This window comes from Pipistrellus kuhlii, unplaced genomic scaffold, assembly GCF_014108245.1.
Source record: "Pipistrellus kuhlii isolate mPipKuh1 unplaced genomic scaffold, mPipKuh1.p scaffold_m20_p_15, whole genome shotgun sequence".
Lineage (NCBI taxonomy): Eukaryota > Metazoa > Chordata > Mammalia > Chiroptera > Vespertilionidae > Pipistrellus > Pipistrellus kuhlii.
The window spans coordinates 32,701,055-32,716,509 of record NW_023425460.1 but is presented as its reverse complement, the minus strand read 5'-3'; the positions used below and the strand labels follow the sequence as shown (position 1 = coordinate 32,716,509).

General features: G+C 44.7%; 1 protein-coding gene across 4 annotated transcripts in view; it reads left to right on the top strand.

Annotated features, from left to right (window-relative positions):
* ARMH3 (armadillo like helical domain containing 3) overlaps positions 1-15,449 on the top strand; it is a 147,266-nt gene extending 131,817 nt beyond the window's left edge. For all 4 annotated transcript variants that reach the window (XM_036437870.2, XM_036437871.2, XM_036437872.2 and 1 more), the window contains 2 exons: positions 11,630-11,746; positions 13,889-15,449. In XM_036437870.2, coding sequence (XP_036293763.1) covers positions 11,630-11,746; positions 13,889-13,981 — 210 coding nt within the window. In that variant the 3' untranslated portion in view covers positions 13,982-15,449. The remainder of the gene's footprint in view (positions 1-11,629; positions 11,747-13,888) is intronic.
* The last annotated feature ends 6 nt before the right edge of the window (positions 15,450-15,455 follow it).

Sequence of the window (15,455 nt, the reverse complement as noted above, 5' to 3'; positions counted from 1 at the left end):
ACGGTCAGATCAGTAAATCTCAGGGCAGTAGAGAGCCCTTAGTAGCAGGCTTAAAAGACATGGATAGACAGGGAGAACTGGCCAACTTACATTGGCTCTGAAATTGTGTTTGGTCCTCAACCATATGATTTGCAAATAGAAAGGGGGAAAAAAAACTTCTGTATTCTATATGCAGGGTGCCAGTATAGAGGAAATAATTCTCTTTTAAAAGGTATTATCTTTTCTAGCTTAAGAGATTTGTGTCCATTTTTAGGTCCTTGTTTCCAAACACATATATTGGATAACTGTGCCCTGGAGATGCAGGTTGTCTTGGATAGAAAGTCACCATAAGCACCCAGAGAGGGATGCTCCCTCAAAGAAGTCTATGATTTTATTTTCAGGTTGCTATCTCTTCTAATTCCTGTGCTATTGGCTTCTTTTCTTTTTTCAACTACTTTGAAAAAGTGTTCTGAAAAAGAACCAATTCTTGCCTTCCAAGAATATCTCAGATCCTGCTTTGATGTGAGAATCCTCTGTTTCTGGATGTCCTTGGTCAGTGCAGTAAGAGAAGGAATAATGGGTGCTCTAGCTTCAAGTTCCCAGATTTTATTATTTCTTTTCTATGCAAAAGAACAGAAGTATCTGCTGTGTGCCAAGCCAGGGGCTATAAAAATACAAAACTCATACTTGCCCATCCTTGAGGACTTCTTGGTATAAGAGTCAGGATCACTACTTTCTTGCTCGGACCTCTTTGCCTGTGTGCTTCCCTGTAGACCTCCCTCGGTGATATATTTAGCATGCTTACAGCAGCCCCACCTGACTCTTTACAAGCATAAGGAGGACAAATAACCTCCCTGCTCTCCTTGTACCCTGGTGAAACACTGCCTCATTATAAATCCATAAAAGGTTGGCTGATGATCCCTATTTGGAGTGAGTTTCCACATGGAGAGCCATATCTTTTATCCCTGCCTCAGTTTCATTAAAAAGGCAAAAGTAGAATCTTCATTAGTTGTCCATGGCATAAATCCCTAGGGTTGGCAAATGATTTTGTCAGAAAGGCCAGTTTAAGTGCACTCACTTAAAAAAAAGCAACAACTCATGTGGCTAGTACCCAGCTGAATATTATTTCAAACATTGTTGATTGCTACCCAGAGTCCATTTCATTTGTCAGGGAAGAATGCCACTGGTGAAGTGGAGGGGAGGAGTACAATGAGGGGAATCGACATTGTTGAAACTCTAAGAACTCTTAGCTTAGAGTGACTGATATATCAGTCTGAATCATTCTTGCCCCAACCAAAAATGAAATAGTAAGACCAAAAAAGAGACATAAACTTTCCCAGCTGGTGTGGGTCAGTGGTTGAGCATTGACCTATGAACCAGGGGGTGTGGTTTGATTCCAGTTGGGCAAGTGCTGGGTTTCGGGCTCCATTCCCAGTAGGGAATGTGCAGGAGGCAACCAAACCATGATTCCCTCTCATCATTATGTTCCTATTTCTCTCTCCCTTTCTCTCAAAAAAAAAAAAGACAAATTTACTGCCATAGCATTTTTTTTTTTGCTTGTCATGACTTTTTATTTAACTTTATTAAGGTATAATTAACATATAATAAAATATATTTATGTAACCACCACCACCACCACCACACACACACACACACACAAAAAAGAGGCTGTTAAGATTTTGTTGGTAATTACATTAACTTTATAGATCAACCTTGGGGAGAATTAACACTGATAATATTGTTCCATTATCATTATGAAATTTCACTCATTATTCCTGATAAATTCCTTGTGTTGAAGTCTCCTTTGTCATATATTAATGCAGTAAATCTACTTTCTTTCAATTAGTGTTTTATAACGTATCTTTTTATCTCTTTTTTACTTTCAACATATCTGTCTTTATATTTTACGTGGATTTCTTTTAGACAGCCCATAGTTGAATTGTGATTTTATATCTAGTTTAACAATCTCTGCCTTTTAATTAGAGGTTACATTTAATTTATCAATATGGCTGAGTTAAAATATGCCATCTTTTTTTTTTTCTATTTCTCCCATCTGTTCTTTATTCTTTTGTGTTTTTCTGTTTTCTCTTGGATTAATTGAGTATACTTTTTAGTACTCCATTTTATGTTCACTATTGGCTTTTTAGCTATATCTCTTCATTTTATTTTTTTAGTTTTTGCTCTAGGGCAGGCATCCTCAAACTTTTTAAAGTGGGGGCCAGATCACGGTCCCTCAGAGAGCTGGAGGGCCGGACTATATGAACTACTAATTCCTACTGTAACACCTTGGCTGCGCTCACTGCCCAAAAAACCTGGTGGGCCGGATCAGACTCCTCTGCGGGCCGTAGTTTGAAGACGCCTGCTCTAGGGCTTATAATATGCATCTTTAAACTTATTGCAATATACCTCCAAAATAATGTTCATGTAACATATATGACTTCATGTAATATATAATAATCTTGCAATAGTTTATTTCCATTTATCCCCCTTCTATTCTTTGTACTAGTGTTGTTATACAATTTTCTTAAGGTTTGTTATCAATTTCACAGTACATTACTATTATTTTTTGCTTAAAATAGTTTATTATCTTCTTTCTCAGTTTTAAATTTGGAAAAGTTCCTAACAGTGGCTATACAACCTTGATGTGAGAGAGCTTTGCCATGTGCCTGAAAAATTGCTTAGTCTCAATTGCTGTTGGACTGAATTCCCAGCAGAATGAGAATTAGGGGACAGCTAAGGCAAAGGATGTAACCTGACAGAAAGCTTGTGTTCATTACCACCTTCTCAGTTTGATCTGACATCTTCAGTATAACCTATCAGGGGAGATTATTTAAGACTGCCATCGACCCACTCCCAGTCCAGACAACATGTATAGCCTTCTCTGCAAAGCTGTCAAATGAGGATGGAAACCACAAGATAAACAATAGAGAAATTTACTGAGACTTTTTATAAAATAGGAAATAAACATGGAACATAGTAGTAGCAAGAAGATTGTAGTGGGAGGTAATGAAAAAGAGGCTATGGAATCAGAAACCTGGGTTCAAAAAATCATCATTTACTAGTTATATGATCTTGATCTGTCTGAACTTTGGTTTCTTTATCTGTAAAATAGTCGTCATTATTATTCATAATATTTTCTAATATTATGAAGTTTAGAGATAATATATGCCTTAACTGATATGGCTCAGTTGGTTGAGCTTTGTCCCATGCACCAAAAGGCTGCCTGTTGTATTCCTGGTCAGGGCACATGACTATTGTGGCCTCAATCCCTACTATGGGGCGTGTATGAGACATCTGATCGAAGTTTCTCTCACATCCATGTTTCTCTCCCCCCCCCTCCTCTCTAAAACCAATAAAAACATTTTGAAAAGAGATAATATACAAAATAAACAAAAATATAAGTGATAGCATCTAGCAAATACAAAGGTGCCAAATGAATGCAGGCTATGGGAACAAAGAAGAAAAATGGAAAGAGAAAGTATTTGATGTATTCAAATAAGTTGAATCAGGTGGTTAAAGGATGGCCAGGAGGGTATGGAAGTAACACTAATAATTGAGGATAATGACATGGAAGGCAACCATACTTCTTTTTGGCAAAGTGTTACCATAGGGATAAAATCATAGAAACAATAGTTTTGCAAGGAACCTTTGAAAGCACCTACCTAATTCATGGCCCTCATTTCACGTATGAAGAAACAGATGTCCAGAAAGATTGTAAACTACCCAAAGGAAAAAGCTGGAATTATAAAACATCCAGGGTTCTTAATCCTCATCCAGGGTTCTTCCTGTACTGGGGCACGTTCCTGAGTTTACGGGCCAAACTTGGACTCTTAGAGAACAAACTTTCAAGGAAATCAAATTCAGTTCTAGGAACTGGCAGGCGTGCTCTCTGGAGAGCTGGGAAGGTAACCTGGTAAAGTCTGGCTTGATGTTCGAGCTTCAGAGCTCCAGGGATTCTCAGTTTCCACCAGTAGCAGGTGAAGACCCTGCTCAGCCTTGTCCTGGTTGGTGTAAACCACCAACAAAACTTTATAGACCACTCCAAATTCATTATCAGCAAAATCTGGTTTGGCTTGCTATTTTAATTACTTAATACCCATTTAGAGGCTTGAAATTCAGAGGTCTTTAATCTATTGGGCTTCTTTAGCCACAGCTGTCAGATGATCTCCAGGCTTGGGTGGATGGGTGTTAAAATGATTCAGTGAATCCCTTCTACATGAATGCTCCTACCTCAGGGCCAACTTTCCATGCTCTTCTACTTTAATCTAGCCAAATCCCCAATCATAGAAAAAATAATCCCTGGATGATTTGAAACAGACATAGTAGTTTAAAGGAAGAAAGAAGATGCAGGCTTTTAAAGGATTTTTCATGATAATCCCACTGCCATGTGATTTATTTCAGATATTTATTCACTAGTTAGAGTGGATGATTTTTGGGCCTCATTTCTTCCACAAGGCAGGAAAGTACGGCTTGAGAGATCAAGCTCTGAAACCACAAACGAGCATCACCAGGCATAAGTCTAAACGTTGCCTTTGCTTCTCTCTCCCATCAATTAGAGGAAGCTGAGTGGTAACTCTTATTCTGCAGGCTGATGATGAAAAAAATAATTAAAGATTCCGTTCCATAGAAAGTTGTTGGGAAGTGATGTTCGTCCCTTACAATTATTCCAGATTTGGGACAAACCTATCCATGTGCCCACAGAACCAGTCTGAATAATCAGTTTTGCTCTCCATACCATGACTCTAAACTATTTGTTGCTCTCGCATAATGTCCTATCTCTAGAAGAAATAGTGCTGAACACAGAGTAATCCTCAGTAATGGTCAGTGGCAAAGGAGACTGCCAGAGAGGAGAAGATCCAAGTGGTTACAGGCAATATTTTTGGTAAAAGCAAAATGAGATCTTGTCATCCATGGAGGAACAATGAAAGTCAAGCACACCTTTTCTCAGCCAGGAAGACCGAAACCTTTTTCTCTCTACTGCCCGGTAGCCGTCTTCAGACTCAAAGGAAGATAACTCTTCCTGTAAAAATGAGAATGACCTACTCAGGGCTTTGCCTAACTCCCTTCTCTGGATTTGTTAAAGGGCTGAAATGCTCAGTTATCTTCACAAGAAACTAGAGACATTGGAGCTGTGATCTTTCATTTTCTCTGAAGGGAGCTCATATAGCCTCCCACATTACCTTGCTAAAAGCAGACCTTCCCAGATCTGGTTATGGATCTCCCAAAGGGCAACAACCCTCTTTTCTCCCAGAATCAATAAAGGTCTGTCCCTAACCTTGTGATTTCACCAGTCTAAGGACAGCTCTCAGTAGCATTCTTACAACTAAGTTATTAGACAGCTTGGAATGGAAATTATGATGACAGAAAAGGAAAAAGCCAGTTCTTCTTCCTCCATAATCCATATTTACTCTTCCAAATTTAGGACTAGTTAAAAATAAACAAGAAGCACTGAAGCCCTGGTAGTGTGGCTCAGTTGGTTGAGCATCGGCCCATGCACTGCAAGGTCTCCGGTTCGATTTCCTGTCAGGGCATATACCCAGGTTGCAGGTTCAATCCTTGGTTGGGGTTTATATGGAAGGCAACCAGTCGATTTTCTCCCTCCCCCTCCAACTGCCCCTCCACCCTTCCTCTCTCTTTCTCTCTCTCTCTCTCAAATCATTGAAAGGCATATCCTTGGGTGATGATTAAATTTAAAAAGAAGCACTACAACGATGTTCTCCAAGTAAATACCATGGTGGATCACCACTGGGTCTAGTTGTGCCTAGACTCTGAAAAAGAGTTTCAACCAATAGCTAGTAATTTTTAAGATACCATTGTTAAAGGGTATAGTTCTAGATTCAGCCTTTCTGAACTCATATCTTAACTCCACCACTTACTAGCAGGGTGGAGCTGGGTGAGATTCAGCTTACTCATCTGTAAAATGGGGATGATAATGTTTATCATATAGGGCCGATAGTGAGGATTAAATAAGTGCCAAACATACTGCTTGATACACAAAAAGTGCCTAATAACCTTAGCTGCTATTATTATCTCTCTCATTTTAATAACTCCATGGATAACTGCTTTCTAGGACCTGAAATTCCAACTCCTGCCATCAATGAGCAAATGCTCCCCTCCCTGACTTTCTTTCTGGAAGAGACCTGTCTTTTACAGGCTCACCAATGAGGGGTATACTGTGGAGGAAAGAACACACTGCTTTAAGGTTTAAACATCAGCAGCTGTAGACAGGCAGAGTGGCAGGTCCTCTCCTGGAGAAACAAACATGCTACTGCTATTGATTTCCTCACTGAAATTGTGTCACAACTTGATTCTCGGCACTCTGAAGGAAGGGACCCACTGTTACATTATAGATTTTTCATAGCACCTAACAGTCCTAAGAAACAGTAAACATTCAACATAGTTGTAGACTAATTTAGTAATACTCAGGCCCAGCCAGAAAGGAAAGGAATCTCTCAGCAAGGTCACACAATAAGATTATAGTTAGGACATTACAGTATGCCCAGCACTGTTCTCAGCACTCTGATAGTTTGTAAAGCCCTCACAGCCATGTCCCGCCTTTAAGGAGCTAACTAGCAAAATGGGGAATCAAGATAAACCACCGTGAAGGTCATACCCACAGATGTAAGCACATAATAGGGTTCAGCCAGTAACACTGAGTGTGGATTGGAGTCAGCTGCAAGACTAACCAGTGAATAGGCAGCCAGGCTGAAATCATGTCACACCTTTACGACAGGGAAAAGGACGGAATCCAAGGTCTCTTCTATTTTGTCTGCCACCTCATCCACTTTGCATTACTGTGTCAGCTAATTCTGAAGGAAGATCCTCCATCAGCAAGCAGGGCCCCTGAGACGTCAGCTGTAGGGACAGCCATTACCTCTGACAGGTCTGTGACTCTGGCACCCGCAGTTTAGGCTCTGCCTCAAGGGCAGATTGTTCAGGCTCAGCTCTGATGCTGAAAATAAGTCCTACAAAAAGGATGAGCAGCCCTAGCGGGATTGGCTCAGGGATAGAGCATCGGCCTGCAGATGGAGGGGTCTCAGGTTTGATTCTGGCCAAGGGCACATGCCTGGGTTGTGGGCTTGATCTCCCCACCCCAGTAGTTGGCATGCAGGAGGCAGCCAATTGATGATTTTCTCTCATCATTGATGTTTTTATCTATCTCCTTTCCTCTCTGAAATCATTGGGGGAGAAAAGGATGAACAAAAGGTTAAAAGAATGTGAAATAATGTTACTTTACTCCCAAAATACACAATCCATAGTTTTAATTTCTTAAAACCGGGTTTGATCCATTCTGAAATGTCCTTGTGAGGTGTGTTCAAACTGAGAAGAAGGTAATGACACAAGCTTGCTGTCAAGTCACATCCTTTTCCTTAGCTCTCCCCTAATTCTCATTCTGCTGGGAATTCAGTCCAACAGTGATTTGAGATTAAGCAATTTTTCAGGCACAGGACAAAGCCTCTCTGACATAAAGGTTGGATAGCCATTGCCAGGAACTTTACCAACTTGACTGTTCTCCTTTGCTGCTGTCTTCAGAGTAGAAATTATTTCCCATTTTGAAGGCTCTGTTTTAAAAAAATGGGGCACAGGCTCTTGAATAGACTGTGAGGAATGTCTATTGTGTGTGCTAGGGGGAGGGTGTGAGTTTGTCTGAAATTTAGTCAGCAATTTTGAACTAACTTAGTGCTCTGGGACCTCTTTCCTTCCTGTTCCTGATGACACCAAGAGCCTCAGAATCAGTTAGATTCAAGGCTGGCCTCTGTGGGTATTTCTGATCAGCTTTTCTTCAGTATAACTTGTATCCCTTTGCACTGCCAAGATTGGGAAGGTTGAGTATTCTCTGACTTCTGACTGATACATTGCCAGTTAACTCAGGACAGTCATTATGGAAAGCCTGCTTTCATGTTGAACAGAGAAAATAGATTTTCTCCTCACCAGAATCTCCATATCCTGAATGAAGGCCCTAGCTCCCAGTTTATGGTTAACTCTGCCTGGGGATAAGAAGAACTGCCAAATGCTCATTGTCACCAGAAAGAAGCTTTCATCATAAAATTAATAACCATTTATTAATTGATTATTCATTATGTGCCAGACATTGGACAATCATCTCTTTTCATTCTCACTTCAGCCTTGTGAGGTAGTGTTATCTCCATTTCGCAGATAAGAAAACAGGCCCCAAGACATTAAGTTATGTGTTTACATAGCTAATTAGTGGTCAGTGGGACCAAAATTCAGGCCTCACTGACCTTAAGGCCTATGTCACGCCCTTCCCCTCACAGGAGGGGTTTGGGTTCACCCCAGTCCCCAGTTTGTTCTTCCCCAAACTGAGGCCATTTGTGTCTTCCACTTAAGTCCAGAAGCTGTTCCTTTGTGATGAAGAACGATTTATGCACATAGGGTCGTTGAGATAGTTTGCAGTGAGCTGTGAAGACAGTTACTCTGGAGTCCCAAGAGCTCGCCAGCTAGTTGTTTAGTCATTGGGATGATAATGTTTCCATCAACTGTATGCTACTTTTAAGAACTCAAAATTTTAGCCGGGACTGGTTTGGCTCAATGGATAGAGCATCGGCTTGGGGACTGAAGGGTCCCGGGTTCGATTCAGGTCAAGGGCATGTACCTTGGTTGCGGGCATATCCCCGGTAGGGGGTGTGCAAGAGGCAGCTGATTGATGACTCTCTCTCATCGATGTTTCTAACTCTCTATCTCTCTCCCTCTCTGTACAAAATCAATAAAATATATTTTTTTTAAAAAAAAAGAACTCAAAATTTTATTCTCATCTCATTTTAGGAAGACAAATTCAAGTTCCATTTTATAGAGAGAAGAGCTAAGGCTCCAAGAGGTAAAGAGATTACCTGAGATCCTATAGTAAGAGTGGGACTACCAGTTCCATTCTATCAGGCCTCTTGCCAGGACTCCCGTTTCTGTCTGGTGATGGTCTCGGGGGTGGGGAGGGGTATGGACTCCTTAGAGAGCATGTGGCTTACAGGTGATTTACTGACTTTGGAGCTACTTTGAGCTGAGGTGGTGAGCATGGCTCTAGGAAACCTGCAAGCCCAATAGCTGATGATAGAAGGTAGGCTTGTACTTAGAAGATGGATTAGGGAGGGATCTCTGCCAGAATGAGGCCAGGAAGCCAGAGACCAAGGCTGAAAATTATGGTAAAGCCTAAGTTTGTTAGGCACAGGGCTCTGGAGGTTGCCCTCTGACTAAGTGCTGCCCTTGCCACATCTCTGGCCATTGTTGAGTGTGAGGTCCAAATGGGATGTTCCTAAAGTCTGGAGTTAACAGAGGGCAAAGTCCCAAACTAGGAAAGTACCCAGTGCTCCAAAGTCCCGAATGGGCTAGAGCCCTGACTTGAGCTTACAATGTCTTCTTTTAGGAACTTAAGAGAAATGATGAGGGCAGGAGATGGCAAAGGTTGGGTGAACTGAAGGGCAACTTTTCCTTGGGTAAAAGAGGGCAAAGAGAAGTAAGTTCTGGCCAGAGGAGAGCTGGGATCATGCACTAAGTTCAGCAAGACTTAGTGGTTTTCTTCCAAGGGGCTGGCAGTGCAGGGACCTTCTTTGCTTTCACCTCCCTGCAAGAAACTGATGAAGCTGTTCTGGCAAAAGCCAGCTTTCCTGGGAAAGGAGAAATCCCTGTTCTGAGTGAGATCTTGGAGCTTCCATTCTGCCCTGGCAGAAGAGAAAGTCCAGGTGATCAAGGCAGCCTGGTGTGAGGTGTGAGGCTCTTGGGATGGAGCATCTCTTGACATCCTCACCTTCTCAGACATTGGCTTTAGCATGGCATTTGTCTTTTGGCAACTGACACCTTCAGGACAGGCTGAGGCCATGCTGCCGAGGCTGCCATTGTTCAGGGTTTGGGCAGCATGTATTCTTCTATTCTGCCTAGTTTCTGGGGGTTGGTTCCATCTTTTTTTGTTTGTTTGTTTGTTTGTTTTTTGTTGGTTCCATCTTGGAGGCAAGACCTTGGCTATAGATATTCCAGCCATGAACACAGCCCAGGTGTATTAAAGGACCAGGTTTCTTTGTGGGTTGTTGCCATTGCTGGGTACTGGTCCTCCTGCTGTCAGAGCTTTCAAATGGAATTTGAAGCAAGAGAGCCAGCCCATACTAGGATCTTGGGATACATCGGCAAAATCACCTGAGGAGTTCTGGAGTAGTGATCCTACCTAGAACCTGGGCCAGACTTTTGTCCTAGCTGTCCCTCCCCCCCCAAACTCAGGGACACAGCCTTCCCCGTGTTCTCCACCCATCCTCTCCCCTCAGGAATTCTTGGCAGGCAGAAGTGTTTGCGACCAAATGTGAATACCTTGGCACAAGACTGAATTGCTGAGAACAGCTCAGAGGCACTTTTGCGCCCTCCAGGAGTTTATCCTTGATCCCTCTGACCAGTCCTGACTCTAGCTTATTCCCTTCTCCCTTATCTGCTGTTAGAGCTAAGCCTCCCTCATTACTCATTCTCCTAAGCTTCCTACTGAGCTGGGAGCTCTCCATGACATCATAGACTTCCCTCCCAGGTCTGATCAAGTTGCAAAATAGCTACCACCCAGAGTGCCAGAGTGAACAGTCACTTCCTCTCCTGGTCTCTCCTTTCTGCCCAGCTCATTTCTTCTAATTTGATGTAGTGCCTCTCTTCCTAATTTTCCTTGCCTTTAATCCATGATCTTATAAACTGAAGTCACATCAGGACCAGCTATGATAGTCCCTTCCTTTTTTTTTTTTTTTTTTTAATATATTTTATTGATTTTTCACAGAGAGGATGAGAAAGGGATAGAGAATCAGTAACATCGATGAGAGAGTCATCGGTCAGCTGCCTCCTGCACGCACGCACACACACACACACACACACACCCCACTGGGGATGTGCCCGCAACCAAGGTACATGCCCTTGACCAGAATCCAACCCGGGACCCTTGAATCTGTAGGCCAAAGCTCTATCCACTGAGCCAAACCGGTTTCGGCGATAGTCCCTTCCTTTTGGAACAACAGAGATCCAAGGTTTCTGGAGTCAGTTGAGTCTGAATCCCTACCTTAGGAAGTCAGAGAGAGGAATGGTGGGTGAGAGACCCGCTCATCAGAACAAAAGATGAGGTTATCTCTAGCTTAGTCTAGAAAGTGTTCTCTACACCCCAAAGTTGGGATACCCAAAAGTTCGATCCAGGCAATAGACAGGAAGACTGAGTTGGCATTGAGAGACGAAAACAAGTGGCAGATGGTGCTGAGGAACATCCCAGAACTGAAGAAATATGGTTCCCAAAAGGGAAAAAGGAAGGATACATTGGCAAAGTCTACAGAGCTGCTGTGGCAACCTGGCCAGAGAAAGCTGCAGGACGTGGCTGAGAACACACTTCTGCTATGGGACATTGGTGAGCTTAGAAGCTCACTATTCTGTCACCGCTTTCATGCTCTTTTACCACAACCATAGTAAACAGCCTTGGTGGCCAGGCTCGACTAGTCAGGAAAAGTGGGGAACGGAAGAGATTAGATCGTGATCCCGAAATCCTGAGGAATTGCGACCACGTTTAGGGATTTTTGGGGGTGTGTGTGTTAAGTAGTGAGCAGTGCAGTAGGGCAGCAGGAGGGGCATGCATGGGGCCACATAACATGGGGTTTGCCTGTACTAAGCCCTGCCTGGCTCTTGACCTCCCCAGGTGCTGGAGGTAGTACGAGCCAACTATGACACACTCACACTGAAGCTACAGGACGGCCTGGACCAGTATGAGCGCTATTCGGAGCAGCACAAGGAAGCTGCCTTCTTCAAAGAGCTGGTAAGTCTGCCCCGCTCCATCTCTATCTGTGTCCTCTGGGGACCCTTTCCCAATCACTGGGTTCTACTCTGCAGCTGAGCATCTAGAGAACAACCGCAGTATTCCAAAGGCTGATGAAATACGACTTAAGGGATGTGCAAACTTCTCTCCCAAAGCAGCGCAGGACCAGGCAGTGAGAAAAGATACTCCCCAGGGTGCTGGTGCCGGGTTGGAAAGGGTGAGAAGCCCAAGACAGCATTGCCCACCTCTCTTCTGCAGCCATAGAGACAGCCCTTGCACAGCTCCAGCTGGGCCTGGGGTTTGACATGTGTTCCCAGTGGCATCTCTGGCTCATTACTCCTTATCCTGTCTAGAGAGCAATTAATGAGAATAATTGATTCTCCTCCTCCTTATGCAGTCACTTCCTAAATTCCTAACTGGTCTGAGTGTCTCTCCCCCCCCCCCCCCAAACCTAGTTCTCCAGTCTTCACTCTCTGTCCCCACTCCCACTTTCCAATCACTCAGCTTCCTACAGCCTCCATCCATGGCCACCTGGTACAGTGAACATTTGCTCTGCCTCCTACTCCACCTCCCAGTCAGCATCTCTTCACAGAACTGGCCTCTCCCTGTTGATGGTCCCTCTCCTGCACAGAGCTCAGAGCTACTCTCAGGAAAAGCTCAGCTTCCCTGGAGTCCTGCCACTCCGCCTGCCTGGTTGCACATGAACTCCCGGCTGGGGGCTGAGACCAGGACACACGGGCCTCGGTACCTACTTCCCATGTCCTCAGACCGCCCACTGCTGGGCAGAAATTGCATCAGCCCAGCTTTTACTACTCTTTGCTGATTCTGAGATGAAGATACTGGATTTTAGCTCATCTGTCTTAAACTAAACACAGCCCAACTTGACATTTCCAGGATTTCGGACTTCCCGGGGTGAGGAAGACATATACTCTGGGTTGAGTTAGCTGGTAAAAGGGAAGCCTTTAGTATAAGGAAATAGAGTATTTGTATGGGGTAGTTGGCAAGTCTTTAAGGTGATGTGGAGTCCAAGACATAAGAAAGAGACTAAGTAAGTTATTGGGGGATGAAGATGATTGTGGAGAAGAGCATTAGAGAAGCTCTATCTCAAGGCTCTTTGACACTAGCTGCTACCTTCTACCTGTGCCTCTGGCACAGGGGAGCAGAGACAGTCGGGTAGGGTTTGGAGCTAATGAGCTTTAGCTGCTTGCTGTTTGCCATACCGCCTTTTCCTCTGCTCCCAGCCTGGTGACTGCATTATCTTGCCCATAGCAAAGCAGAAATTTAAGGAAAACTCCCTGGAGTGTGGGGCCCAGCAGAGTTACACACTCTTTTTCTCCTTCCTCCCTCCTCCCCCTTTCTCTCATACAACAGTCACATCTATTTCCTATGAATGGATCTCCTTCCCGAGTCTACTAGATTCCTCTTAGAATGCGCTCAGAGTAGGGAGTCCTCTGACCCGTTTTCCATAGATCTTTTCCCCTCTGACACAGGGACCACTTCCTGTAAGGTTCTGGGTCTGTGGGTAGAAAACATGTGAGGTGAGCAGGAGAGACACAGCAAGGGTACACTCCAGCCTTTCCTTTAAAGTAGGAGCGCATATTTGTTGTATGGGAAGAGTGCTGGACTAGGAATTAAGAAACCTGGGTTCTGCCCCAGGCCTAGGACTCACTAGCCATATGGCCTGATCCTGGTCATTATCCTCCTTGGATTATACCCCTGTCATCTATTCCAGACAAGGCCTGCATCTGTAAACGTTCTTCCCAAAAAGGAGATAAATACAAAGGGAGAGTGAGAAGACTAGAAATGCATTCAAAAGGAGGCAGTTCCAGAGTGTGAGTCCACTAGCATCAGTTTCTCCTTCATCACCCTTGTGCAAGGCGGAGGCGAGGACAAAGGCCTGCCCTGTCCTTCCTTGCTTCTACCACGTTAGGTTTTCAGATCCTCTTCTCCTCCCTATCACCGAGCTGTTTGCTCATTTGCCTGCAGGGATGATAGCTACAAAGGGTTTATTTCCTGAGAGAAACTTCTAGCACTGAACCTTGGCCTTGTGTCTCAAACACTGCCCTCTACTGTCTGTAACAACTCTCTCCTCTTTTCTCTCTGCCTGTGTCCTCCTCCTTCCTACCTCCCCCACTTTCCCAGGTTCGATCCATTAGCACCAACGTCCGGAGAAACCTGGCCTTCCACACACTCAGCCAGGAAGTCCTGCTCAAGGAGTTCTCCACTATCTCCTGAGACCACGCCAACCTGAGCAGCCACTGACTGCCCTTACCCATGAGGCTTCTGGGCTGGAGGGGGAGTCAGAGGAGAGGGGGCTGTCCCCAAGGTTGGAGAACAACACGGACACCCAGTTCTCTGGGTGAAGGCCATGCTTCAGGGGAGCTTGGACAGAAGGGGCAAGCCAGGGATAATCTTATTTGGGGCGGGGTGGGTGGGCACAGAGAGAAGGCTCCCTGGACATCCCTTCACATTTCCAATTGCGATTACAAGTTGAGGCTACTGACTAATTTTCAGGCGCTGTTGGGGCAAGCCTTAGGGTGATGCCAGTACCGTGAGGATCAAGGGCTTTCCAAGGCTTCTGAAAAACAGACAGCTCTCAGATGTAGTGGAACCAATTCTGCTTCCTTTGGCCTGGGGCTCAGCTGGACTTGAAATCTGTCTCCCCCGTCCCGCTGTCACTCTGTCCAGTCACTAGGAGTCTTAGCTCAGGCTTAGGGTAAGGTTTTCTAAATCCAAAGCTGACTTATCTGGGAGACGGAAGTATTCACTTTCTGGATTTGAGTCTTGGTACCAGGAGTACCTGTTACCTTTCCCCTGTCTCCCAACCATTGACTCATCAGCACTTTAGGGCCACAACTTTAGCTTTTCATTTTCAAATCCGGTTTAAACTGTCTTTAGGATGTTTGTGTGAAATAAACATTGACAGGTTTTCTGGAGCCCTCAGGTGCCTACTCCGCTGGTTCCTTTTCCAGCAACCTCCCCACCTCCCCAGCCACCCCTCCTCCGGAGCCTTCCTGCCTCTGCCTAGCTCCCTCCACGTGTCCCACCCCCTCAGCCGGCTGTTGTTTACATCCAGCCTGCCTGAGAATTTCCTCTGGGAGGGATCTGTTCCTAATGTGGTTTGGTGCCTAGGTCAGAGAGAATCTGCTGGGGGCACCGTACCCTCCGTCCGAAAGAGGCCAGTGAGCATCATGGAGAGGCCATTCTGTCTGCCCGCATTGTGGGTGGAGCCACAGGCAAGACTCTTGACATTTGAGAATTTGGCCTGTGATTCCTCCTCTGAACAGCCTCCATAGGACTACCTACCCAAGAGCTGCCTCCTGAGTAGCTGCTGCTCTGAGACCCTCCCCTTCTAAAACACTTCCTAAAGCCTCAGGAGGGCAGGGAGCAAGCAGCACAGCAAGAGTCTAGGAGTAAGTACAGGGACCTCTCTGGCTACCGTTCCACTTAAACTTCAAGGGAGGGATACTTGCCTTCCCACCCCTGCCTTGGCACCAGGGTTCTGCCTCCAGCGTTGAGCAGATAAGCACTAGCACCAGAGAATCCACCAGCATGCTGCCATGGACAAGGGTAGATTAAGAGATCAGCAGTGGGGTCACCTCTGCTCACTAGATGGATAGCTCAACCTGGGGCATTTAGTGGATGGAACTGGAGCTGGAAGCTGGTGGCAAGCTGAAATTATTAAACATTGATTTGTATGGGACAGTCG